Source organism: Aquarana catesbeiana, linkage group LG11, assembly GCF_042186555.1.
Source record: "Aquarana catesbeiana isolate 2022-GZ linkage group LG11, ASM4218655v1, whole genome shotgun sequence".
Lineage (NCBI taxonomy): Eukaryota > Metazoa > Chordata > Amphibia > Anura > Ranidae > Aquarana > Aquarana catesbeiana.
In genome coordinates this window covers 261,437,034-261,464,709 of record NC_133334.1, presented here as the reverse complement: position 1 = coordinate 261,464,709, position 27,676 = coordinate 261,437,034, and the positions used below count along the sequence as shown (strand labels likewise).

Genomic DNA, 27,676 nt, shown 5'->3' with positions numbered 1-27,676 from the left:
ATCCCCCCGCCCCCCCTTCCTCCACAGATAACTAAAAAGTTCATAGTGGCTACTCATCTGAGATGCAGACGTTGCTCAGTGCTCAAGGAACCCTTAGCAACCTCTGGAGGAACCCTAGTTCAGAAAGGCTGCCTTAACATTATATCTTTCCCAACACTTGAAATGTAACTGGTCCCTTCATATATAACAACCCCCCCCCCCCCTCCAATTCTAACATGAAGCCATGGGGTTGATTTACTAAAAGCAAATAGACTGCACTCTGCAAGTGCAGTTGCTCCAGAGCTTAGTAAATGTGCAGAAACACTGCTGACTTCTATCATCCAATCATGTGCAAGCAAAAATGCTGTTTTTTTATTTTCCTTGCATGTGATTGGTTATTCTATGCAAAGTGAAGCTTTACCTCTTTTACTAAATTCTGAAGCAACTGCACTTGCAGAGTGCACAGTCTAATCGCCTTTCGAAAATCAACCCCTAAGGCTCACATTCACATACTAGGGCCAATTTATACAGCAGGAAATTAACCTGCCAACATGTCTTTGGAGTGTGGGAGGAAACCGGAATACCGGGAGGAAACCCGCACAGGCACAGAGAGAACATGCAAACTCCAGTCATGTGCAAGCAAAAAATGTTTTTTTGTTTTCTTGCATGTGATTGGGTATGCTTTGCAAAGTGGCGCTTCGCCCCATTTACTAAGCTGTGTAGCAACTGCACTTGCAAAGTGCACAGTTTATTTGCCTTTAGTAAATCAACACCCATGCCTTACCATGAGCCTTTGACATTCAATCCCCTCCCTTCAACACTTAACCTATAACCCATAAATTAAACCTTAACACTTAATACTACACTGTAGCCGGACCACAACACTTAAACCTAACCTGATATGTAACATGGGTCCGAACACATGTATTTACGTTTGTACGTGCATATATGTGGGGATAGGGGCCTCAAAAAAAATGTTTGTGCTTGGGTGTAGTTTTTTTTTTTTTTTTTTGCAAAAAAAAAGTTTACCCCCCCCCCCCAAGTCCCCTATGTGATGATTTTTAGGTGACAGGTTCTCTTTAATGAGACATGCAGGGTCTAAATGACCCGTGACAGGGTGACCCAGAAGTGACGTCATACACGTCACTTTCTGGGTCACAGCAAGCAGGGGAGGAGAGCGGAGGTATGTCCGCTTTTCTCCCTCCCCTCCACCCACCAGCACCTACCATGATGGTCCCGGCCCGCAGGTGGGCAAGCGGAGCCCGGAATATATGGCTGGGACACTCTGATTAAGTGTTAATAAAGTAGTCGTAAAACCTAAACATTTTTTACCTTAATACACTCCTTGCATTAAGGTAAAAATTTTTAGATGTCAGCATCCCCTCTCACCCCCCCCCCTTTTACTTACCTGAGCCCTCATTCGATCCAGCGCTGTGCACTTCTGCAGATCTTCTCTCCCTCACTTCCGGGTCTCACTGGCTTTGCTGGGGCACTGCTGTCAATAAAAGCCAATGGCAGGTGTGAGCACGCATGAGTGCCCCCATGGGAAGCGGCTTCCCATGGGGGCACTGGACAGAGGGGGGGGGGCCAGGAGCGCCAGCAGGGGGGGGCAAAAAGAGGAGGTTCATGTGCAGTTCCATTGCATAGAGCAGGTAAGTATAGACATGTTTGTTATTAAAAAAAATTCCTTTACAATCACTTTAAGTATTAAATGTTAAGAGCCTTGGGCTCTGATGAAGAGGGGACTCCCCTTGAGACACTTCTGCCATACTAAATCTGAGTGGTTTTATCCCACATAAGAGAGCATGTGCTCTGGATCTCAGTTCTCTGGATTTGGGATTTGTTGATGAGCCCAGAACCAAAATACAACAGGGATGGATACCACTGCTAGAAGCTACAGTTATATAATTGTTGAATTTACCTGCTGTTGTATTGCCAAGCAAAGGCTGAAAGTTGAAATCAAACAGCTCAGGGTAAGGAAAACTTGGTGGTGTTCACTAGTGGTCCAGAGCCAGCGGGGGGCAGGGCTATGGCACATACTTCTGGGGGAATTACAGGCTCTGAAAGCATTGATATAGAACAGCAGCAGTTTGGTGGTGGGGTGGAGTGGAGGAGTATGCGCATTTCTTTACATATATTTTGGCAAGTAGTGTTGGTCCTACATACAGTATATATTTCACCTGTTCTGGTTTTCTAGAGCTGTCGACTTGATCCACATTTCCTATACTAATTTCAATATCTTCTTTTTCTGTTTTTAGAACTGAACACCTGGCATTATGTAATTTCTGGTTTTGAAATAACACGATGCCAGAAGCGGAGGATGCCCGTTGACTCCTGGGATTGATGGCGCTGATATCCCAGGAGTGAACGGGAGAACGAAGATTATGTACCTGTATATATTTTGTAAATTTGTAAATATATCACCTACTCTGTGATTATGTACCTGTATATATTTCACCTGTTCTGTTTTCTGGTTTTCTAGAGCTGTTGACTTGATCCACAATTCCTATATTAATTTCAATATCTTCTTTTTCTGTTTTTAGAACTGAACAGTGTATAACATCCCAGTGCACCTCCAGCATCCAATTTTCCAAACATGAGCTTATCGCACTCGTGGTTCCTGCCGCTGAGCATTCTTCTCCTTGTGGATCAGTGCCATGGCCTATTCCTGCCCAACAACACCTTTTTGGAGAACTTTTTAGGCAAATACAGTAACAGCGACACTCCTCATTCCCGGAGCAAAAGGGCCATCTCCAGGTCGGATAAAGAGGAGATCCTACAACTACACAACAAGCTACGAGGGCAGGTTCACCCATCGGCCTCCAACATGGAGTTCATGGTGAGTTGTCTGATCTGATAAAAATTCTAAAACGTGAATAGTTATAGCCATAGCTGTAGGTTTGAGCTTGCTGTCCAGAGTCCAGTGGCATTGTTATGCTAAGACAACTGTGATAAAATGTGTGTGAATTTTTTTTACTTTTTTGGAGTTTGATTTATTTCATTGACCAGGCCTTTATTTGGTGTTGGGGATTTAGGACTATTTTGTTTAGCTTTATCTCCAACTTGGATTTTGCTGAAAGTGCATGTTCGAAGGGGCAACCGTTTGACAAAGTCCATGTTAGGAGCTTCCTAAATAGGCTAGAGCAACAATGAATCCCTGTAAACCACCTTAACTCTGAAAAGTTGTCTTTTTTCAGTTGATGATGAAGGAACCTCCACTTTTTGTGTCCTCTTAGATACCAAAATGTCTAAAAGTGATCAAACCACCTGTGTCCACATTTTGGATGATTGGGACCTCGGATGTCAGCTTTTAGCTGCTAAAAAATTGGTTTAGCGCTCAAACATTTTCCAAAAATATTTGTTTTTGAACTTTTGAAAATGTAAACCTTGTACTTGAGTCATCTCCACTTGACCTCAACCTTTCCTCACCATGGCAGATCTAGTATTACATATGTAGCAATTAAAAATATGGTTAAGCAGAATATTAAATTGGGAAACAAGAGAAACTGAGAACGTGAATGTAAATCGAACTTCTTGATCCCCACCTGTATAGTCCAGGTTCTTTTAGCTAAACATTTGTCTTCTGGACAATAATTAAGATAAAGATGTTTGCAATGTGCATATTTTACTTAATTTACTATTGAGGCTTGTTTTTTTTAAACAATTGTTTGTTTGGGTGTTGCCTTAACGTAGACATTTTGGCAAAATATCTTTTTTTACGGTTTGGGTTGAGTGAAGAAGGTTTCTTAGAACCTCTACCAGGTCTTTAATGCAGTCTGTGTTGGATATTTCCTTTCATGTTCAATCCTGGTCTCAGCCATCAGGATTTAAAGCGGAAGTAAACCCATCCATAAAACAGTTCAATTTCCGGCATGTGGCGGAAATGTAACACTCCCATTGGTTGTGCTCTCAACCAAACTGTCAAACCACCCAATGGCTGGTGTCATAACTGATCACATGTGCAGCATCATCGCAGTTGTAGATTAAACAGAGGCCAAGATGGCAGCTTCCTTGGCTGAAAACGATAGGGGGGGTTTACCTACACTTTAAAGAGGAGCTACAGTCTGCTACTGAAAAATTAAATCAAAACATCCCTGTGCAGTTTTAAAAATGCTTATTAAAATTTGGATATTAATAATATAGTCCATCAAGTGCTTACTTGCCAAATCAGGTCATCTTAGGCCATCTTAGGTGAGGGCATCCGAAGCCGGCATCAGTGATTTTCCGGAATTTAGTGTAGCTGGTTTATCCAGCATGCACCACTCAATCCAGCGCATGCACATCAGTGACATTCCCCGTGCACAGTGTTGACCACAGGTTGCTGTAGCAATGGCGGCTCTGGCGATGGACGTTCCCGCCTTGTTGTTATAGAAACAAGTGCAAGGCCTAACTCCACCTGGCATTTCTGGTTTTGAAATAACGCAATGCCAGAAGCGGAGGATGCCCGTTGACTCCTGGGATTGATGACGCTGATATCTCAGGAGTGAATGGAAGACCGAAGAATATGTACCTGCCCATGGTGACACGTGACCGAAAGTGGTGGGGAAAAAAAAAGGTACTAAAGCATAAAATGTAAAAAAATAAATAAATAAATAAAATGTCCAAACATTAAAGACAGGGGTATTAGCTAGCAGTAGGGCCATAGGTGTGAAGCTCCGCTTTAAGGTAAAAAAATCTTTACAGTTTGGACTCAAACAGAAATTTAATAAAAACGACAACTCACTCACTATTCAATCCAAAACTAAAAGGAAAGCTTTTGAAGGATCTCCACAGCAAACAAGTCAAGAAGCTCATTTTGGAGTCTACAAATTTGATGACCTGTGGGACACCAACTCAACTCCAAAAGGCTCTTTTAGAAAATATTCTTTAAATATTTCGGAAAAGTGTGAAATGAACTGTAGTTCCAGAATCAGCTGAAGCTGCACAGATATCTTCCTCCGCATCTTAGCCATAAGTCTCCTTTTCTAAAGAAAGCAAGACTTTGACAGATCAGCATCCAGATGGTTCTCCTTGGGCCCAGGAACCCAGATGTTTAGCTCCCGTTTAGCTGAATCTGCTGAAAAGAGGCTCTTCTGTGCGACACTGAACAGGATCTATTCTGGTAACCGAGGTCCCAGCAGAGCCCGGAGCGGGGCCAAAATCCTGAGCGAGGGCTCCTGGGCCCAGAAAAGACAGCTGAGCAGAGTATTTGGCTTGGCGCGGGATATGAAAGCTCAGAGATGACATACTGTTTGCTCGCGGCCATTAGAGCCGGCAGCGTTTTATATTTGTCCTCTGCTGAATGAACTTTTCTTGCGGGGGAAAACAGAAGCTTTTCTTTAAGCAGAAGGTTAGGAAGAACAAATTTAGGAAGGGCGGGATCCTTTGACTATTAATGAACCACAAAAGACAAGTAACAAGTTGGGCTGTGTAATAAAATATTAGTAACATTCAGGGGTAAATATGGAGAGGTTTAATCTATTAGTGAACAGTGAGGATATACAGTATAAAGGATAAAGGATAAACCATTTTTTGGACAACCTCAACTGGCATCTGAATCGGTCCCCAATATACTCCTTTTCTGGAATTATTTTATGTTGCTTTAATCATTCTGCCAGCTGAATATCAGCATTATGAATGGTGCTTTTCATTGCATTGAATTTGTTTGATTTATTTTAAGCAAACCTCCTAAAAAGCTCTTCTCCCTGACATGTTTGCTGTACTGGTTGACAAGCTCTGCACTGATCCAATGCCTCCTGCTACACTGATTGATGATCCCTGCACTGAACTCGCGTTCCCTGCTATTTCGATGGACAAGCTTAGCACTAACCTCATACTCCCTACAACACTGACTGACAAGCTCTGCACTGATCTGATCCTTCCTGCTGCACTGATTGATAAGCTCTACACTGATTTCATGTTTCCAGCCATACTGATGGACAACCTCAGCGCTATCCTCATACTCCCTGCTTCATTGATTGTCAAGCAAGCTGTGAACTAATTTGATCCTCCCTGCTACACTGAGGGATGAGCCCTGCACTAATTTCATATTCCCCACTATACCAATGGACAAGCTTTGCACTAACCTCATACTCCCTACTACACTGACTGACAAGCTCTGCACTGTTCTGATCTTCCCTGCTACTCTGAGTGATGAGCTCTGCACTGACCTCAATTTCCCTACTATACTGATGGACAAGCTTATCACTAAGCTCATACTCCTTACTACTCTGACAAACTCTGCACTGATCTGATCCTCCCTGTTGCACTGATTATTGAGCTCTGCACTGAACTCATGGATCCTGATATAAGGATGGACAAGTTCAGCATTATCCTCATATTCACTGCTACATGATTGACAAGCTCTGCACTGACCTGATCCTTCTTCACTGATTGATGAGCTTTGCTCTGAACAAATATTGTCTACTATAATGATGGACAAGCTTTGCACTGTCCTAAATCTGCCTGCTACATTGGGTGATGAGCTCTGCACTCACATCATACTCCCTATTACACCGACTAACAAACTCTGCACTGATCTGATCCTCACTGCTACACTGAGGGATGAGCTCTGCACTGACCTAATGTTTCCTGTTATACTGATGGACAAGCTTAGCACTAACCTCATATCCCTTATCACCCTCCCTGACTGACAAGCTCTGCACTAGTCTAATCCTCCCTGCTACACTGATTGATTAGCTGTGCACTGACCTCATATTTCCTACCATAATGGTGAACAAGCTTATCACCAATATCATGCTCCTTACTACACTGAAGGACAAGCTCTGCACTGATCTGATCCTCCCTGATACATTGAGTGATGAGCTCTGCATTTACCTTTGATAACTGCTATACTAATGGACTAGCTTAGCACTGACCTTATACTCCCTACTACACTGATAGACAAGCTCTGCACTGATCTGATCCTTGTGATGGACAAGCTTAGCACTAACCTCATATTCCCTTCTATTGTGATGGACAAGTTTAGCACTAACCTCATATTCCCTACTATTGAGATGGACAAGTTTAGCACTAACCTCATATTCCCTACTATTGTGATGGACAAGTTTAGCACTAACCTGATACTCCCTACTCATTGACTGACAAGCTTTGCACTAATTTGCTCCTTCCTGAAACAGTGATCAATGAGCTCTGTAATGACTTCATATTACCTAGTATAGTGATGGACAAGCTTAGCACTAACCTCATATCGCCTACTCCAGTGACTGACAAGCTCTGCACTCACTTGATCCTACCTGCTACAGTGAGTCATGATCTCTGCGCTGACCTCCTGATTTCTGCCATACCGATGGACAAGCTCAGCACTGTCCTGATACTTGCCTTCTACACTGTATTGATCCTATCCTCTTTGCTACACTGATTGAAAAGCCCTTCGCCGACTGCATCCACCATGCTTCATTAATTGACAAGCTCTGCACTGACCTCATCCTACCTAGATTTCTAAAGCCCCATACACACTATTAGATTTTCTGCAGATTTTTGTCTTCAGATTTACCAAAACCATGTAGTGCAAGGGCCTGCCTGATTGCATACAAATTAAAACTCTTAAAGGATCACTAAAGCTATTTTTTTTTAAAATAACAAACATGTTATACTTACCTCCACTGTGCAGCTTGTTTTGCACAGAGTGGCTCTGAACCTGGTCTCCTGGGGTCCCTCGGCGGCTATCTAGGCTCCCCCCCGCAAGGACTCAACACTTTCATGCGAGCTCCCTCGCATGGTGGTTAGTGCTTGCGGGCGCGCTCCCGTGATACAGCCGGCGGTCATAGCCGCTCACTGTATCACTCGGCCCCGCCCCCGACACGCCCCACGTCATTGGATGTGATTGACAGCAGCGCGAGCCAATGGCTGCGCTGCTTTAAATCCATCCACTCCAGCCAATCAACGGCCAGGCTGAGCGGCGAAGAGGATGTCGGGAGCGAGCGCGGGACTTTCGAGGGGTCAGGTAAGTAAAACGTGGGGGGGGCTGGAGGGGGCGGTATTGTCAGATGTTTTTTCACCTTAATGCATAGAATGCATTAAGGTGAAAAAACTTTTACCTTTGCAACCCCTTTAAAGTTTGACCTCATATTACATGGTTTTGCTAAATCTGAAAACAAAAATCCGCAGAAAATCTAATAGTGTGTATGAGGTCTAATGCCCCGCACACACGGTCGGATTTTCCGATGGAAAATGTGTGATAGGACCTTGTTGTCGGAAATTCCGACCGTGTGTAGGCTCCATCACACATTTTCCATCTGATTTTCCGACACACAAAGTTTGAGAGCAGGATATAAAATTTTCCGACAACAAAATCCGTTGTCGGAATTTCCGATCGTGTGTACACAAATCCGACGCACAAAGTGCCACGCATGCTCAGAATAAATAAAGAGATGAAAGCTATTGGCCACTGCCCCGTTTATAGTCCCGACGTACATGTTGTACGTCACCACGTTCAGAATAATCGGATTTTCCGACAACTTTGTGTGACCGTGTGTATGCAAGACAAGTTTGAGCCAACATCCGTCGGAAAAAATCCTAGGATTTTGTTGTCGGAATGTCCGATCAATGTCCGACCGTGTGTACGGGGCATAAGAGTATTTCGATTTATTGCAGCTGCGCAATTCAGATTTTTTTATATAATCACTTGCAACCAGATTTAGTAGACTTTTCACAGTGCTCCTAGACATAACTGTTACCTCTAGTCACATGACTTTCTAATGTGCAACCTCACTCCCTGAGAAGTACAGAGGGCTCAGCTAGGACCAGGGGCCGCTCTGCCGTGCATTTTCCTGGCTCAGAACATTCACAAAATAGAGAGAGCAGCATCTGAAGAGATGTAGTGGCAGATAAGCCGCCTCCCCCTTAGTCACTAATTTGCAGCATTCTTCGTATTTGGCTGGCGTGTACCTTTAAATCTGACACCACGTGTGCCCAGCATGCCACTCATGTGAATAATTAAATCATGGCGGCTGAATGATTAAAAATGTCAACTTTCCCGTAAAGTGCATAAAGCAGAACAAATCGATATAATCAAACACGTCGCTCATTTCACTTCCAATTCTGAAGATCAAACGCCTCCGCGCCAAACTACCAACTGCTAAAATAAACTTAACCTGCAGGGCAACCCCGGAAAAATGCAAAACACGCAACTGAATTGTCATTCCTGCCAAAACATTCGGCTGTGCTACATGGCTGCATGGGATAAAAAGGGTGGCACCACTATTCATGGACTGCAGTGACATCACCACTCTCCAGATATAGGATATACAGAAGTGACATCACTACTCTCCAGATATAAAGTATATTATACAGGCGTGACATTACCGCTCTCCAGATATAAGTTTTATTATACAGGAATTACATCACCATTCTCTGGCTATAAGATATACAGGAGTGACATCACCACTTTCAAGATATAAGTTATATTATACAGGAGTGACATCACCACTCTCCAGATATAGGTTATACTATAGAGGAGTTATATCACCGCAGTCCAGATATAATATACAGGAGTGACATCACACCTCTCAAGATATAAGATATGTTATACGGGAGTGACATCACCGCTCTCCAGATATAAGTTAAATTATACAGGAGTGATATCACCGCTCTCCAGATATAAGATATATTAGAGGAGTGACATCACTGCTCTCCAGATATAAGCTATAATATACAGGAGTGACATCACTGCTCTCTAGATATAGGTTATATTATACAGGAGTGACATCATCGCTCTCCAGATATAGGGTATATTATACAGGAGTGACATCACTACTCTCCAAATATAGGTTATATTATACAGGAGTGACATCACCACTTTCCAGATATAGGTTATATTATACAGGAGTGACATCATCGCTCTCCAAATATAGGATATATTATATAGGAATGACATCACCACTCTCCAAATATTGGTTATATTATACAGGAGTGACATCACCGCTCTCTATATATAGGTTATATTATACAGGAGTGACATCATCGCTCTCCAGATATAGGGTATATTATACAGGAGTGACATCACCACTCTCCAAATATAGGTTATATTATACAGGAGTGACATCACCACTCTCCAAATATAGGTTATATTATACAGGAGTGACATCACCGCTCTCTAGATATAGGTTATATTATACAGGAGTGACATCACCGCTTTCCAGATATAAGATATATTATAGATGAGTGACATCACCGCTCCCCAGATATAAGTTATAATAAGCTGGCCATACACAAGCAGAATTTAGTTAAAATGTTTTCATTTGAAGAACGTTCGTTTGATTTTCTAAGTGTTAGTGACGTCAAATCGTCTTTTTGTTTTTCAACGTAGTGATGAGAAAATTCGAAGGAGGAGGATGGAAAAAATTTTCTCAAACAAACAAATTTCTATCAGTGAATTTTTTTATTCAGCAAAGTCCATTTATTCTAAAATCCAATCAAAAAGCATATTTTGCGCACATTCCCGCAGCGCACCGGTGTGAACCAAGCCTGAATCTTGTAAGCTACATTTTTCAAATGTCAAAAGTTAGAGTTACTTTGTTTCACAAATATTGCCCCTGATCCCGAGTGTCCATTGTAGTGTATAGGGGTCTATCTTTCAATGTAAATCTTCTGCTGACGTCTGATTGGTCGGGTGACCAGAACAGACGAGGTGAGGTGGGGGGGGGGGGGTGATGAGTGGTAGCAGAGGGAGTTTATTGCAGGTAACGGCGCTGCCCGCAGAGGTATGAGCGGGGTGAGACTGAAGCTCATTCTAGCAGTGTGGAAAAGTACCAGGACGGGGCCGAGCTGGCAGACGCAGCCAGAATGTTTGCCACCAAAATTACAGCCTGAGGACCTCGTCTCCTGGTCCGAGGTGACCTGACGTGACTCCGGGATCATTCTAGGAGAGGCCGAGGCGGCCCGGGGTGGGCGAAGCCTTTCAACTCGTCCTACGTGAAAAGCACTCGGCGGGCCCATGCCACCCTCTGCCAACGCCAACACATGGCACTCTTCTTCCCAAATCATTTACAGCTTCTCAGTACAAGTGAGAATGAAAGACTTTTTTTTAGAGGATTCCCTAATTTAGATGTTTTATTTGGAGAGACGGATTTCTTTATCGCATAAACATTTCATTCACTGCTCTGGGGAAATTTACATCTGACCTCCGGCCTTCCCTTCAGTCTTGCACAGTTGTACCGACTCCTCTCCTGGACTAAAATGGCTTTCTCTGATTTCACCGCACACTGTGAGCTTCTCACAATGTGCATTAGAAGCTGCAGCAAGTCAGATTAAGACACCTTATTTCCTGGCTGGAGGACGTCCAGCATCATGTAGTTCTTCTCAGCCTGACTGCATAGCTCCCAACTGTCCCTGATTTCGAGGGACTGTCCCTGATTTGGAGCAATGTCCCTCTGTCCCTCTTTCCTCCTCATTTGTCCCTCATTTTGGTCTGATCTAGAGAGTTGTATATAAAATGCACTTTTTATCTTTCAAAAAGTGTTTTCCAGTGCTAAACCTTTCATCTGATTTCTAAATTGCTGCATTTGTAAATCCCAAAAGCCAATATAAAGGAATAGTAGTGGTAAAAAAGCACTTGTAGGTTTAACCAATCTTGTTTTTTTTGTACAATTCTCCTTTAAGGGGGAGTGGCAGGGGGTGTGTCCTATGCCTGCATACTTTTGCTGATAGGTGTCCTTCATTCCCATCCCAAAAAGTTGACTGTCCCTGGCCCCGCCCCTTTTCATTGATTAGATTTTAGTTCTTTCAATCATGGAGGCTCAGCATCACAGATACATAGCTCCTAACTGTCCCTGATCTGGAACAAAGTCCCTCTTTCCTCCTCATTTGTCCCTCATTTTGGTCTGATTAATATAATTGTTTATAAAATGCACTTTTTTATCTTTCAAAAAGTGTTTCCCAGCGCTAAACCTTTCATCCAAATTCTAAATTGCTGCATTTGTAAATTTCAAAAGCCAGTATAAAGCCTTGTGGATTTCATTAACCTTTTTTTGGTTAATTCTCCTTTAAGGGGGTGTGTCAGGGGGCGTGTCCTATGCCCACATACGTTTTCTAGTAGGTGTCCCTCATTCCCATCTCAAAATGTTGGGAGGTGTGATGTCCCTCTGCCCCTCTTTCCTCCTCATTTGTCCCTCATTTTGGTCTGATCTATATAGATGTAGATTAAATTCACTGTTTATCTTTGAAAAAGTGTTTTCCTTTCATCCAATTTCTAAATTGCTGCATTTGTAAATTTCAAAAGCCAATATAAAGGAATAGTAGTGGTAAAAAAAAGCACTTGTGGGTTTAACTCGTCATATTTTTTGTGTAATTCTCCTTTAAAGGGGGCGTGGCGGGGGGTGTGTCCAATGTTTACATACTTTTGCTAATAGGTGTCCCTCATTCTCATCGCAAAAAGTTGGGAGGTATGGCCATGTAAATGCAGGCTGTCTAGGAGTACATAATCCCTCATAGTGACACTCACCCATCAAGACATTTTGATCATAGGTGTGCGCACAGGGTGTGTGTCACCCCCTGTGGCACAGACTCCCCCTGCTGCCCATGCGCCCCCCCCCCCCCCCCCCATCATCCCTTTTCTTTTTTGAATGAACACAATGAGTGTTCAGTACAGATCACTCACTGTGTTCACTCATAACTGAAGCATAGTAAACTGTGTTTACTATGCTTCAAGAGGAACTGCAGTCTGCTCACGTAATTTGTAATAAAAACATCTTTGCCATTCTGAAGCTTCCATCCAGCCACTTTGCATATTATTTTGAGAGTTTGCCAGGAAGGGTGGGGGGATGAGTCATAAGAGGGACAATGAGGGCTGTAGAGCTGGAGGTGTGCCTCTGTGTGTCTGTGTAAATCCAGGAAGTGAACAGGCAGCAGCTTCAGCTGCCCACAGTTAAAGTGGCTGCAGTCAGACTCAGTGAAGGGAGATTTCTGCAGCATATTTGGCAAGTACAGAATCCCAATATATATTAGATAATATGCAGAGTGGTTGGAGGGAAGCTTCAGAACGGCAAAGATGTTTTTATTACCATTCATGTGAGCAGACTGCAGTTCCTCTTTAGATGAACCCTTTGCTGAGGGAGATATTTATATAAAAATGCTATGTACCTGACTGCTTTAAGACAGAGAGTGACCCTTGCACCCTGTATGGAAGCAGTGGTCTCTCTGCTGAGGTTATACACGCCCCTTGCTGAGTAAGAGCTAGAGTTCACCAATTTATTGGAGGGCTCTTGCTTTGACTCAGCAGGGGGTCTGTCAGACCTCGGCAGTGAAACCACTGCTTCCATTCAGCAAGGATCCTTTTCTCCGGCCTGCTGGCAGGGCCACAGGGACAGGCTTTTCTTCTCATGCTGTGGCTGCTTTCTACAGAAAACACATTCCAAGACTTTTCACTCCTTTTGTCATGATGCTCCTGGAATGTATTTAGCTGCTTTAAAAGTTCAGATATGGAAACTCCACCTATGTATTCAATGACGGTATTGGGCCATGTTTGTGAATGTGATCACATTATTCTAAATAATTGTATCAGTGCTTCAATAGTCTTATTTGTCAGTATGCACACATAGGGGCAGCCATAGGCAGGATCTGCTGAGATAATGAACACTCTGGACCCTCTGTCTGCCTTACCCTGCAATCTCAGCACTTGTTCAGCAGCAATGCTGAATGCACAGCTATCAGTGGAAGAATCTACAAGTGTGAATGTATCCCGGGAGCTGGACGGTGAGATAATCTGCCGTATTGTAGCGGAGCTTTATGGCAGGAATAGTGTTTCATATGTAGCTGAGAGGTTTGGCGCAAGCCGTCCCAGGCCAGATGTGGATGGGCTGTGCTGGGCCAAAATGTAATCGCTTAGACGGGCGAAGGCTGCTGGTGTGCTGCTGCTGCATCCTGTATATTTTTTCCGAGATCAGTGTGTGGATCGGGGCCAAAATCCAGCGTTAAATATATATATAGGCTGGGGGGGGGGGGGTAATGTGTACTGGATGGAAAAAGAAGAAACATTAATCCAGCTGGGACGTGTCTCCCCCGATGGGGAGGGGAAGGGCTCATCCACTCTGGCCCCTGCCAAGCCTCTGAGCTATGAATGTATGCTTCATTTATAAGGACTAGGCTGACCGTGACAATGCAGCCTACCCATTCCTGGAGTTATCACTACACCAAGCCATTGGATAGGCTGCATTCTCAGTGATGTCACCGGTCTCCAGTGAATGGATAGGCTGCATTCTCAGTGATGTCACCAGTCTCTAGTAAATGGATAGGCTGCATTCTCAGTGATGTCACCGGTCTCTAGTGAATGGATAGGCTGCATTCCAAGTGATGTCACCAGTCTCTAGTGAATGGATAGGCTGCATTCTCAGTGATGTCACCGCTCTCCAGTGAATGGATAGGCTGTATTCTCAGTGATGTCACCGCTCTCTAGTGAATGGACAGACTGCATTCTCAGTGATGTCACCGGTCTCTAGTGAATGGATAGGCTGCATTCTCAGTGATGTCACCGCTCTCCAGTGAATGGATAGGCTGTATTCTCAGTGATGTCACCACTCCCTAGTGAATGGATAGGCTGCATTCTCAGTGATGTCACCGGTCTCTAGTGAATGGATAGGCTGCATTCTCAGTGATGTCACCGCTCCAGTAAATGGATAGGCTGTATTCTCAGTGATGTCACCACTCCCTAGTGAATGGATAGGCTGCATTCTCAGTGATGTCACTCACTAAGTTGTCCAATGTCTGTACAAAATGGGTATTTTGGTGTCTGGTTGATGCTGAAGAACTTTCTTGTCTCTCTTGGGGACTCTTCTAGTAAGAACTTTTGCACTTCATTTAGATTATGAATAATTCAGAAGGAAGAGTGGAAACACTCAAGGAAATTTTGCAGTATGAGAATCAAGACTCTAAAGAGGGTGCAGAGCTGGTGTAGTGATTGGTCAGTCGGACACCACCCATACCTCAAATATCGCTTTCAGGTAGATTGACCTTTTAATATTCGTCCCATCAGATATAATTCCACCATCTGATGTGTTCTGAGAATATATTATTTATTCTTTTTAAATCCTGCTAAATGTCTTAGTCCGTTTCTCAGCACAGTGTCAGCCGGTGGAATAATCTTTAGCGGACGTCGCGTTAATCGCGCACATGTGCTCACTCAGCATATATAATGAATATCAGATGACAGAAGTGCTTAATGTTAACAAGAATTAAACTCAAAGCCATAACGTTAGTCTGGGAGAAGTCGGAGGGGGGGTAATTCTCTGCAAGTTCCAAAATATATCCGAGTGCAGTCACATGTCAGCTGAGGCCAGTGAGTCCTGCATGGGTCACGCTGCTTTCATGTGATCTGCTCCACATCTGGACCCAGTTCTGAGCTGTGCTGGGGGTGGGAGAACTGAGCTAGCGGTGGAGATGGAGAGTCTCACATTTTGCTTCTCTGTCTGTTTTTTCCATATTTTTAAATAGAAAAAAAAAAATCATCCCTTCAGTGGTGGCCATGTACACCGCATCTTAGTCATGTACAATCCATGTACATAGATCCATGTACAGTTTGATTAAAATTATTGAATCAACAAATCATCAAATAAGCAAAAATTCCTTTTCTGACTGATTTGGACTCAATTTCGAGTCGATTGGCTAGAGCGGATTGTTATTGATCTTGTTGCGTTGACTGGCAGCACTGAGATGCTTTGTTCATGAATTTGATAGTACTTTGGTTAATCATATTGCACAGTAGCCGGTTCACATTAGAAGCGGCACGACTTGCAGGTCGCCTCACCGAGGCGACCTGCACATGACTGCCGCGGCGACTTGCAAGACGAGTTCTGTATAGAAGTCTATGCAAGTCGCCCCCAAAGTAGTACAGGAACCTTTCTTCTAAGTCGGAGTGACTTGCGTCGCTCCGATTAGAACGGTTCCATTGTACAGAACAGGAGGCGACTTGTCAGGCGGCTAGGTCGCCTGACAAGTCGCCCCCGTGTGAACCGGCTCTGAAAACAGAGATGCAATTAATAACTTATGATCACATCTTCCAGCGATGGAAATCCACTTCCCCGTGTGGGGTATATTGATTGAATGGGTTGTTGACTATACAGTGCATCCAGGAAAGTACTCACATCTCTTCACTTTTTCCACATTTTGTTATGTTAAAGCCATATTCCAAAATGGATTAAATTCATTATTTTCCTCAAAATTCTACAAGAAATACCCCATAATGACAACGTGAAAGAAGTTTGTTTGAAATAATTGCAAATTTATTAAAAATAAAAAATGAAAAAAAATCCCATGTACTTAAGTATTCACAGCCCTTGACATGACACTCGAAATTGAGTTCAGGTGCATCCTGTTTCCACCGATCATCCTTGAGATGTTTCTACAACTTGATTGGAGTCCACCTGTGGTAAATTCAGTTGATTGGACATGATTTGGAAAGGCACACACCTGTCTACATTAACAGTGCATGTCAGAGCACAAACCAAGCCATGAAGTCCAAGGAATTGTCTGTAGATCTCCGAGACAATATTGTATCAAGGCACAGATCTGGGGAAGGGTACAGCAAAAGGTCTGCAGCATTGAAGGTCCCAATGAGCACAGTGGCCTCAATCATTTGTGAATGGAAGAAGATTGGAACCACCAGGACTCTTCCTAGAGCGGGCCGCCCGGCCAAACTGAGCGATTGGGGGGGGGAGAATGGCCTTAGTCAGGGAGGTGACCAAGAACCCGATGGTCACTTTGACAGAGCTCCAGCGTTTCTCTGTGAAGAATGGAGAACCTTCCAGAAGAACAACCATCTCTGCAGCACTCCACCAATCAGGCCTGTATGGTGGAGTGGCCAGACGGAAGCCACTCCTCAGTAAAAGGCACATGACAATCCACCTGGAGTTTGCCAAAAGGTACCTGAAGGACTCTCAGACCATGAGAAACAAAATTCTCTGGTCTGCTGAAACAAAGATTGAACTCTTTGGCCTAAATTTCAAGAGTCATGTCTTGAGGAAACCAGGCACCGCTCATCACCTGGCCAATACCATCCCTACAGTGAAGCATGGTGGTGGCAGCATCATGCTGTGGGGATGTTTTTTATCAGGAGGAACTGGGAGACTAGTCTGGATGGAGGGAAAGCAGCAGCAATGTATAGAGACATCCTTGATAAAAACCTACTCCAGAGCACTCTGGACCTCAGACTGGGGCAAAGGTTCATCTTCCAACAGGACAACAACCCTAAGCTTACAAAGATAACAAATAAATAAAAAAGATAAAAAAAGGAGTGACTGCAGGACAACTCTGTGAATGTCCTTGAGTGGCCCAGCCAGAGCCCAGACTTGAACCCGATTGAACATCTCTGGAGAGATCTGAAAATGGTTGTGCACCGACGCTCCCCATCCAACCTGATGGAGCTTGAGAGGTCCTGCAAAGAAGAATGGGAGAAACTGCCCAAAAATAGGTGTGCCAAGCTTGTAGCATCATACTCAAAAAGGCTTGAGGCTGTAATTGGTGCCAAAGGTGCTTCAACAAAGTATTGAGCAAAAGGTTGTGAATACATATGTACATGGGATGTTTTCTCGTTTTTTATTTTTAATAAATTTGCAAAGATTTCAAACAAACTTCTGTCACATTGTCATTATGGGGTATTGTTTGTAGAATTTTGAGGAAAGTAATGAATTTAATCCTCTTTGGAATGAGGCTGTAACATAACAAAATTTGGAAAAAGTGAAGCGTTGTGAATATTTTCCGGATGCACCATAGATCGATTAGTCCTATCACGAGAGATTGTTTGGAAAAGAAATTGAAAAATAATTTGACAGGTCAAATTGCATGACAAGTCGCACCCTATCGTTGGTAATTGGCAATTTCAAGTGGGACTTGCATAGACATCTGTGCATGAAGCCGCACAGTTGTCTTCAAAGTTACACCTGAAGTCGCTCTGACATGCGTCTTTGAAATCGGGCGATTTCAGATGAAGTCGCACGATTTCAAAGCCGAATTCAATGTGAACGAGGGTTTGTTGAAGCATGTATGGCCACCATAACACACAAAGTGATCTACCCATGGGATCCTTTGTAACTTTTACTTCATCTGCTTACCTATTGGCTTAATGATGTAATTATGTCCGTTCAAATAATCATATTAATTTGTGTTATGACTGAGAGGTTGACATGGAAGTAATTATTGTTGAGACCTTTTTTTTTATTTGCTTGTTGTGCCATATTCCCATTGATTAGTTATTGATCTCAGGAGTGGGCAATTCACAAAAAAAGTGCATTATTTACTGCGTGCGTTCTTTTAAAATTTATTTTGACGTATTTAATGTATTTTTTACACTTTATTTTATCACAGAATGGGCCTCCGGCTGCAGCGAAAAGTAAAACATTTAGCAGTTCTATTCCTACTATTGCTGAATGTGACAGTTCCAGCTCAGCGATACTGGTTGTCGGAGAACTGGCACCGGCCGTCCTAACAACCAGTGATTCATCCCCGATTTGGGTGTTTTTATTTCTAGGGTAAATTTGTTCATTTTGGAATGCCGCCCTTGCTCATTCACATGGGGGCGGGGTCAGTATCTGGGAGCCCTCCTATTGTTAAAAGTGGCTTTCAGCTTTTGATAAGCTCCCGCCCGCAGACCCCCAAAAACAATGAGCCAGGGTTGTGAGGAAGGGGCCCTTGTCCTCCTCAACATGGGTAAGGTACCCCCCCAATGTTGAGAGCATGTGGCCTGAAATGGTTCAGGGGGGGCACACTCCTCCTCCTATGCTTTTCCTGCATTTTTGGATAAAGGATGTTTTTTTTTAATTGGGGGGTTTGGCGGGGGCTTGTGCTATTTTTTTTTTTTTTTTGGAGTTGGGTCCCCTTGAAATTCATACCAGACCCAAAGGGGATCACAGTGTTTCTTATCCTTAAGCCCTGATGAAGGGTTAAGTTTTGTCCCCTGAAACGTGTTGGATTTCTTGTTTGATCCCCCACCTGATTTTATGTTGGAATAAATTTGTATCTGGACTATTTATTCAAGGTGTGGCACTTCAATTTCAGATCCATTTATATGCAGGAGATAACGTAAAATTTCAAAAAAGTTCAGAGGTTTTCCCATTCTATCCAAAATGCAAAAATGAAAGTTTTGTTTCAAGCTTCTCTTTGAGATGAGCAGATTCATATTTATATACAGAAAAAAGGTTATCCAATGAAGACTAGGCAATGTCTAGAATATAATCAGTAATAAAGTCTCTTTTTTCTTTTTTGTCTGGGCAGACATGGGACGAGGAGCTGGAAAGGTCTTCAGAAGCCTGGGCTCAGGAGTGTATGTGGGAGCATGGACCAACCAACCTTCTCATGTCCATTGGACAAAACTTGGCGGTACATTGGGGCAGGTGAGAGACATTACTGGAGCCATCAATCTACCAATCAATCAATCAATTAGTCAATCAGTCCATCTCCATGTATTGCATAGTGAGTTACAACTGAAATTGGCAGCCAATATGGGGAAACACATCCAGTGCCTTTCTTCCAGCACTCACGAAGTTGCATGTAGACTTTAGAGGTCAGTTGGATGTGTAACCATTACCCAACTGTCCCATGGTGCAGCATAATTTTACTTGTCCCAATCAATCAATCAATCAATTAAACCATCCCCCATGTATTGCATAGTGAGATACAACTGCAATAGCTGACCAACATTGGGAAACACATCCAGCGCCTTTTTTCCAGCACTCACAAAGTTGCATGTAGACATCAGAGGTCAGTTAGATGTGTGACAATGACACAACTGTCCCATGGTGCAGCACAATCTGCTTGTCCCAATCAATAAATAAATCAAACCACCCCCCTTTATTGCATGGTGAGGTACAACTGCAATTGGTGGCCAACGTGGGGAAATACCCAGTTCCTTTTCTACAAAACTTCAAGTAGACATCAGAGGTCAGTTCGATATGTAACCATTACCCAATTGTCTTATGATGCAGCACAATCTGTTTGTCCCCCAATAAACATGTGAACACTTAAAGTGGTGTTCCGGCTGAAATTATACTTTTTAAATAAAAATACCCCTATAATACACAAGCTTAATGTATTCTAGTAAAGTTAGCCTGTAAACTAAGGTCTGTTTTGTTAGTTTATAGCAGTAGTTTGTTATTTTATAAACTTACAGCAGGCCGTGGCCATCTTAAGTGTGGGCATCTGAAGCCAGACTGTATTTCTTCCTGGATCTCATCCTTGCAGATCTCGCACATGCTCAGTGCAGCACAAGCAGTGTAATAGGTTTCAGGTCAGGTTTCCATAGCAACGGCAGTTTCAGAGGAAGTTACCGCCCCTTCCCAGAAGGCATTGCAAACAGGAAATAATGCGATGGGCCGCGGCCAGGGAGGAGGAAGTGAAAAATGAATACAGCAGATATACAGTAGGTGCTGAGAAAAAAAAAAAAAATATCCAATTCGTTTACAGTGCACAGTTTAGTGAGGGATGCTGAAGAGTTGTAAAAGTGGGTGGAACTCCACTTTAAGTTCCCAGCTCCGCCCACCTTTTTGGTCCTTTGCAAGGAGGTCGTCCTCATTGATGTGATCAAAAATTCTTTACAGGAGGCTGGGCTGGGAACACCGTGCAGAGATCCTGCTGGTGTCCCAAAGAGATTCAAGGCAGTAGTTGGTTCATCTCATCAATGCTCAGGCATAACTGAAAGATGACTTATGACTAGACGGACCCTGTAGTGAACTCTCAATTTTTGGGGCTGCCAGCTACAAAAATCTCTAGAAACCTTACATGCCATGGTCACTCGCTGGCATGAAATATTGCTACAGGAAGACTACAAGAAGATTATTTGTATAACTGCCCATGTAAAGGTAAATAACATTCTGATTCTTCTCTCTCCTTGAAGATATCGCTCTCCGGCTTTTCACGTCCAGTCATGGTATGATGAGGTGAAGGACTATACATATCCATACCCACATGAATGCAACCCATATTGTCCCGAGAGATGTTCAGGACCAATGTGCACCCATTACACCCAGGTGAGTGGTCTCCTCTGGATAAGACATAGCGGTTCTCCAATGTTGGGTGCAAGCCTGCAAGGATTCCATGATGATTCTTTTTGTTACCCATAAGGCTGAAGTTAGGGTTAAAACTGAACTCCAGGCAGATAAAAAAGATCTCAAATTAATTCAGCTTCATATTTCTACATACATCATTAAATGCTATTTATTTTAAATGCATGCAGTGTAAGTACCTGAATTTGACTTGTTATCAACCCCTTGCAATCCCTGTAAAGCAGAGCTCCGACTGGGAGAGAGAGGCAAAAGCAACACAAGGAGCCCTTGTGAATGAGCCCTTACTAGGAATGGGTCCTTAAAGGGCAACTCCGAATGGCAGTGCAATCTTAATAGCATCAAGGGCCCCTGGGCAAAGTAATGCACTGGGGCCCCTACCAGCCTGCATCAGGTGTCCCCATCACAGCGTCCCCATACATCAGGTGTCCCCAAACATCAGGTTCCCCTTTCAGAGTGCCCATATACATTAGGTTTCCCCATCAAAGTGTCCCCATACATCAGGTTCCCCCATCACAGTGCCCTCTTACATCAGGTGTCCCTATTACAGTGTCCATATACATCAGGTTCCCCCATCACAGTGTCCCCTTATATCAGGTGACCCTATCAGTGTCCATATACATCAGGTTTTCCCATCACAGTGTCCCCATACATTAGGTTCCCCCATCACAGTGTCCCCATACATAAGGTTCCCCATCACAGTGCCCATATACATCAGGTTTTCCCATCACAGTGTCCCCATACATTAGGTTCCCCCATCACAGTGTCCCCATACATCAGGTTCCCCATCACAATGCCCATATACATCGGGTTTCCCCATCACAGTGTCCCCATACATCAGGTTCCCCATCACAGTGCCCATATACATCAGGTTTCCCCATCACCCTATCCCCATACATCAGGTTCCCCCATCACAGTGCCCATATATATCAGGTTCCTCATCATAGTGTCCCCATACATCAGGTGTCCCAATTACAATGTCCCCATACATTCAGTGTGCCCATCACATTGTCTCCCTTACATCAGGTGTCCCCATCACAGTGTCCTCTTACATCAGGTGTCCCTATTACAGTGTCCATATACATCAGATTTCCCCATCACAGTGTCCCCATACATCAGGATCCCCCATCACAGTACCCATATACATTAGGTTTACCCAGCACAGTGCCCATATACATCAGGTTCCCTCATCACAGTGCCCATATACATTAGGTTTACCCAGCACAGTGTCCCCATACATCAGATCCCCCCATCACAGTGCCCATATACATCAGGTTTCCCCATCAAAGTGTCCCCATACATCAGGTTCCCTCATCACAGTGCCCCCTACATCAGGTTCCCTTATCACAGTGTCCCCATACATCAGGTTCCCTCATCACAGTGCCCATATATATCAGGCTCCCCATCATAGTGTCCCCATACATCAGGTGTCCCAATTACAATGTCCCCATACATTCAGTGTCCCCGTCACAGTTTCCCCCTTACATCAGGTCTCCCCATCACAGTGTCCCCATACATCAGGTTCCCCCATCACAGTGCCCCCTTGCATCAGTTGTGCGCCCCCCACCCCTTATAATCACAGATCAAATATTGTTCCCACCTGCAATGAAGGCAGTTACTCCTTCCTCTCCCAGCTGAGACTGAGGAGAGTTCTCAGTCTCAGTACTGGCTCTCTTCTGCCCCCTGCTGGAGGAAGAAGAGAGCTGAACCCTCTCTCCAGCAGAAGCCAGCTGCTGCTCCTTCTGACAGGAGTGGCATTGCAGTTGCTCCTGTCAAAGAAGAACGGCTAAATCGCCAGTGCACCCCCCAGCACACTGCCTGCCCACCCCTTGTCCTGGCTCTGATCATGCAACTGGGGCCTCTGGGCAGCGCCCAGGTGTGCCCATTCATTAAGATGGCCCTGCTTCTAATGGCTCCTAGTTAAAGCCCTGGGAAGAGATGGTGGTGGAACCAGGAATCAGGTTCAGGACCTCGGCAGCCATAAGTATTTAGCAGGACAGTTGTTTGTACAGAATAGGGGCCCTTTCACAATTATCAATTTTTCTTCAGTTTTTCACCTTACCAAAAGCGGAAGAAAAATGCATGACCATTAAATCCTATGGAACGCTTCACGCCAGTCAGGTGCAGGTCAGTTGCGCTTTTAAAAGTCCTGCTTGCTGCGTTTTTGGTGCATGTTTGGTGTGCTAAAAAAATGCACCTATCCATTGAAATAAATGGAAAATGCATCAAGAGGTGGCATAGTGCATTAAAAACACACCAGTATTTGCGTTTTTGGTGCGTTTTTTGTCACGTGTCCTTTTTTCACAGGTGCGAAACGCACCAGAAACGCTGCCAAAACCCATTTGCAATGGAGTAGTGTTAAAGCAGCCTAACACCAGAGCAACTCATCTGGTAGTTTCCCTTTAAATCCACTACAGCAATTTAAATGCAGTACCGCAGTGCACCGTGAGACCCGCAGGTGACCCGACCTCCCAGGCAGAGCCGAACCGCAGCCACCGGCCGCACCTCTCCGAACAGACTCCCGTTGACCATGTTAACTTCTTTTTTTTTTTTTTTTTTCACCCATCTTTTCCATCTCCAGATCGTCTGGGCCACGACCACAAAAGTGGGCTGCGCGGTCAACGTCTGCAAACGGATGAACGTGTGGGGAGAAATCTGGGAGAACGCCGTCTACCTGGTCTGCAACTATTCCCCAAAGTAAGGACCAGAATGCGCAACTCGGAGGTTGGTGGGGAGGAGGGGGGAGCCTTGTTGGCGCATACACAAACAGAGCTTTCATCGCCGGCGGTGGAGGTGGAAAATACTCCCTGCGGCATCAGTAAACCCCTCTGTCTTCCTATAGGACAGACTTGGCGTCCTCTTAAAAGACATCATCACTTTAATGTGCATAAAATGTATCAAATCGTCACAAAGGTTAAACGCGACAATTGGGAATCGATTAGCGGAACGCCAGGAGGTTTCGCGAGGATGTAAACACTTTCTGAGTTCTAATCTTAGTCCATCAGCTGTGAGATTCAAAGCATCTTTCTATCCATTCATAGCAGGTTACTGGGAGCACGGCCGCAGTCTGCCATCACGGCGCACAGTAGCTGCATTCATACCGTCGCCCCTCTTAGGTTACCTCGCCCAAGAGAGCAGAGGAGGCTCAGGATACGCCTGTGATATGAATCTAATGTCGATTTTCTTTTTTTTTTTTTGTCTGCTTCCTTTCATATTTTCAGGGGTAACTGGATTGGTGAAGCGCCTTATAAAACCGGGCGACCTTGCTCCGAGTGCCCACCTAGCTACGGCGGCAACTGCAAGAACAACCTCTGCTACAAAGGTAAAAAGTCCAATGGTTCCTAAACAAACCGTCTGTTTTTCTTTGAGATTTCAGTTGAGATGGAGTTTGGCCAATTAGATTTTTAACCCCTCCCTGCTGGCCCTTTCTGTGGAGGTGGAGCTCTTGATCAGGTGGACACTACGATTGGCTGTCACAGCGGTTATATGATTGGGACCAGTGCCGGGGCAAGATCATCCAGTGCCCAGGGCAAAAGATGCCAAACTGAGCTCCCTCCCTTTCTTTTAGGGTTTAGGGTGCCCCCATCCCTGCAATAAACCATTGCGCCCAGGGCGGCCGTCCCTCCTGCCCATCCCTTGTCCTGACCCTGATTGGGACCCCATCCTCTCAGCTTTGGAAACCTAAACGGTGAGCGGGAGGCTGTCTGTGATAGCTTGGTCAGTGTGGTGGGAGCACGCAATGAGCGCGCTCTCAGTACAGAACAGCAGAGCCCCGTAAACACATATATATGTGGCAACCTGGTGTTAAGGCCCACCCACTGTGCTGCTACATTTAATAAATTGATGTTTTCAATCATTTAAAAAAAAGTATTTGTATTAAATATTTAAAAAATAAACATGAAAAATGAATGACCGTCCTGCTGGGCATGCTGAGTTGCTGCCTGCATGCTTGTTGGCAGCCTGTGTATATCTGAATGAATCAAGTGGACCTTTCAGTAACTTTACAAGCCTTTGGGAATAAATTCCTGACACGTCACGATTAGTGATGAGTTTGGGGGTGTTCGGACTAGGATGTGAACATTAAAAATTCATGACATTCCTTCTGCTGGGCATGCTGGGTGGCTGCCTGCATGCTTGTTGGCAGCCTGTGTCTAACTGACTGATTCAAGTGGACCTTTCGGTAACTTTACACGTTTTTGTGAATAAATTCATGACATTTTACACTTAGGGATGAGCTTGGGGGTGTTCAGACTAAAATGTGAACATTAAAAATTCATGGCATTCCTTCTGCTGGGCATGCTGGGTTGCTGCCTGCATGCTTGTTGGCAGCCCGGGTCTATCTGATTCATTCAAGTAGACCTTTCTGTAACTTTACAAGTCTTCGGGAATAAATTCCTGACACGTCACGATTAGTGATGAGTTTGGGGGTGTTCGGATTAGGATGTGAACATTAAAAATTCATGACATTTCTACTGCTGGGTTGCTGCCTGCATGCTTGTTGGCAGCCTGTGTCTAACTGACTGATTCAAGTGGAACTTTCGGTAACTTTGCAAGTCTTTGTGAATAAATTCCTGGCACTTCACATTTAGGGATGAGCTTGGGGGTATTTGGAATAGGATGTGAACCCATCTGTGCAAACCCAGCTTCCTGGCGGCCTCACACACAAGTGTTTGGATGCTAATTCGAACATGCCCAAGCTCATCACTGCTCACAATATACATCAATATCATTTTTTTTTTTTTTAGAATAGCACGTTTTATTTTGAAAAAGCAGCCCTTGAGCTCAGGTTTGGTGACTTTGCCTAGGCTTGGATGATATCATCGGTCAGCTGTTGCAACATTGTAACTTTGTACATGCATATGTACAATATGCATGTGCAAGGCTACACTGTTGCAACAGCTGACTAATGACATCATCTGAGCCTAGGCAAAGTTACCAAATCTGAGCTCAAGGGTGACTGGTTTACAGGTTGAATGGGCCTCCCTCCGCTCCAAAAAATGCTCCAAAGAAGCTCATGTACCAAATCTTGGCACAAAGCCAGGAGCATTTGGTGTTGCGATATTTGCCGCGATTTTAGCGCATTTTGTCGCTCGACAATCGTGGCAAATATCACACCGCGTTTTGGGGTGCAATTAAGAAATAATCGCAAACACGTCCTGCATTTTGCAGCGAATCTGGAACTGCGGACCGAATAGCGGGCGGAAGCTGCGCGAATCGGCCCGCAATTCCAGAATCCCTGCAAAATGCAGGACGTGTTTGAGATGCGATTATTTCTTAATGGCACCCCAAACGCAGTTCCAATGTGAACAGAGTCTTATGCCGCGTACACACGGGCGGACTTTTCGACAGGACTGGTCCGACAGACTTTCCAGCGGACTTTCGACGGACTTCCGACTGACTTTTTAACGACCGGACTTGCCTACACACGATCACACCAAAGTCCAACGGATTCGTACGTGATGACGTTCACCGGACTAAAATAAGGAAGTTGATAGCCAGTAGCCAATAGCTGCCCTAGCGTCGGTTTTTGTCCGTCGGACTAGCATACAGACGAGCGGATTTCTGGGTCCGGCGGAGTTACGACGTAAAGATTTGAAGCCTGTTCCAAATCTAAAGTCCGTCAGATTTGCGACTGGAAAAGTCCGCTAAAGGTCCGGTGAAGCCCACACACGATCGGATTGTCTGCCGGATTTGGTCCGTCGGCGTCCGTCAGACCAGTTCGGTCGAAAAGTCCGACCGTGTGTACGCCCCATTGGGCTTTCTTTCTGATCCAGCCAGTACATATGTTGTTTTTCAAAAGAACAAGCTCTCCAGCAGAATGTATCAGTTTACATGGATGAGACAAACCATTTAACACTGATAGGGGTGCTTGCAATGATCAGATTTTATTTATTTATGTAAAACGTCTATCCCAAAAGGAAACAAAAACTGTTTGCTGTAACTGATTATGAAGTGTGAGTTTGGCTTTAATTTGTTAGTGAATCTAAACCTGTCTGCACTTCTAACACTCCCCTCCTCCTAGAGTGACAATGCTGCTGTGCAGTGGCGTCGCTAGGGGGTGGCTTTTGGGGCTATAGCCCTGAATCTGGGGCCCATAGCCCCGAGTCTCTGCAGGGGTCCACAAGGGAAGGGGAGGCTCTCTGGGGACCCTGATGCAAGGGGGAGGCTCTTTGGTGACCCTGATTTTAAGGGGGAGGCTCTCTGGGGACCCTAATGTAAGGAGGGGGCTCTCTTGGGACCCTGATGCAAGGGGGAAGCTCTCTGGGGACCCTGATGTAAGGGGGGGGGCTCTCTGGGGACCCTGGTGTAAGGGGGGGCTCTCTGGGGACCCTGGTGTAAGGGGGGGCTCTCTGGGGACCCTGATGTAGGTGGGGTGCTCTCTGGGGATATACACACACACGTATATTACTGTATATACATGTGTATGCCCGCCCAAGCGTATGACTTTCTTTACTACACTGCTATGGGCTCTAGCCCCAGATCTTTTGTAGACCTAGCAACGCCCCTGCTGCTGTGCCTCCTGTGCTCCTTCATCCAGAGTGGGAGCACTCTAATACAGACGGTGTGTTACTGGCCAGGTCACCAGGTGAAAAAAGAGGGGGGAAAAGCCTGAAAAAGAAAACGAATGCAGCCAACACATATTGATTGGAAAGCTGCATTTTTGGTTTTGGATTTAATACCTCTTTAAAGCATCCAGCCATCTTGTTAGAAAT

The 27,676-nt window shown here is 44.5% G+C and overlaps 1 protein-coding gene across 1 annotated transcript in view; it reads left to right on the top strand.

The window, feature by feature from the left end:
* CRISPLD2 (cysteine rich secretory protein LCCL domain containing 2) overlaps positions 1 to 27,676 on the top strand; it is a 69,403-nt gene that overhangs the window by 15,457 nt on the left and 26,270 nt on the right. The window contains exons 2-6 of the mRNA XM_073605759.1: positions 2,523 to 2,818; positions 19,180 to 19,298; positions 20,798 to 20,930; positions 23,545 to 23,660; positions 24,185 to 24,285. Coding sequence (XP_073461860.1) covers positions 2,576 to 2,818; positions 19,180 to 19,298; positions 20,798 to 20,930; positions 23,545 to 23,660; positions 24,185 to 24,285 — 712 coding nt within the window. The 5' untranslated portion in view covers positions 2,523 to 2,575. The remainder of the gene's footprint in view (positions 1 to 2,522; positions 2,819 to 19,179; positions 19,299 to 20,797; positions 20,931 to 23,544; positions 23,661 to 24,184; positions 24,286 to 27,676) is intronic.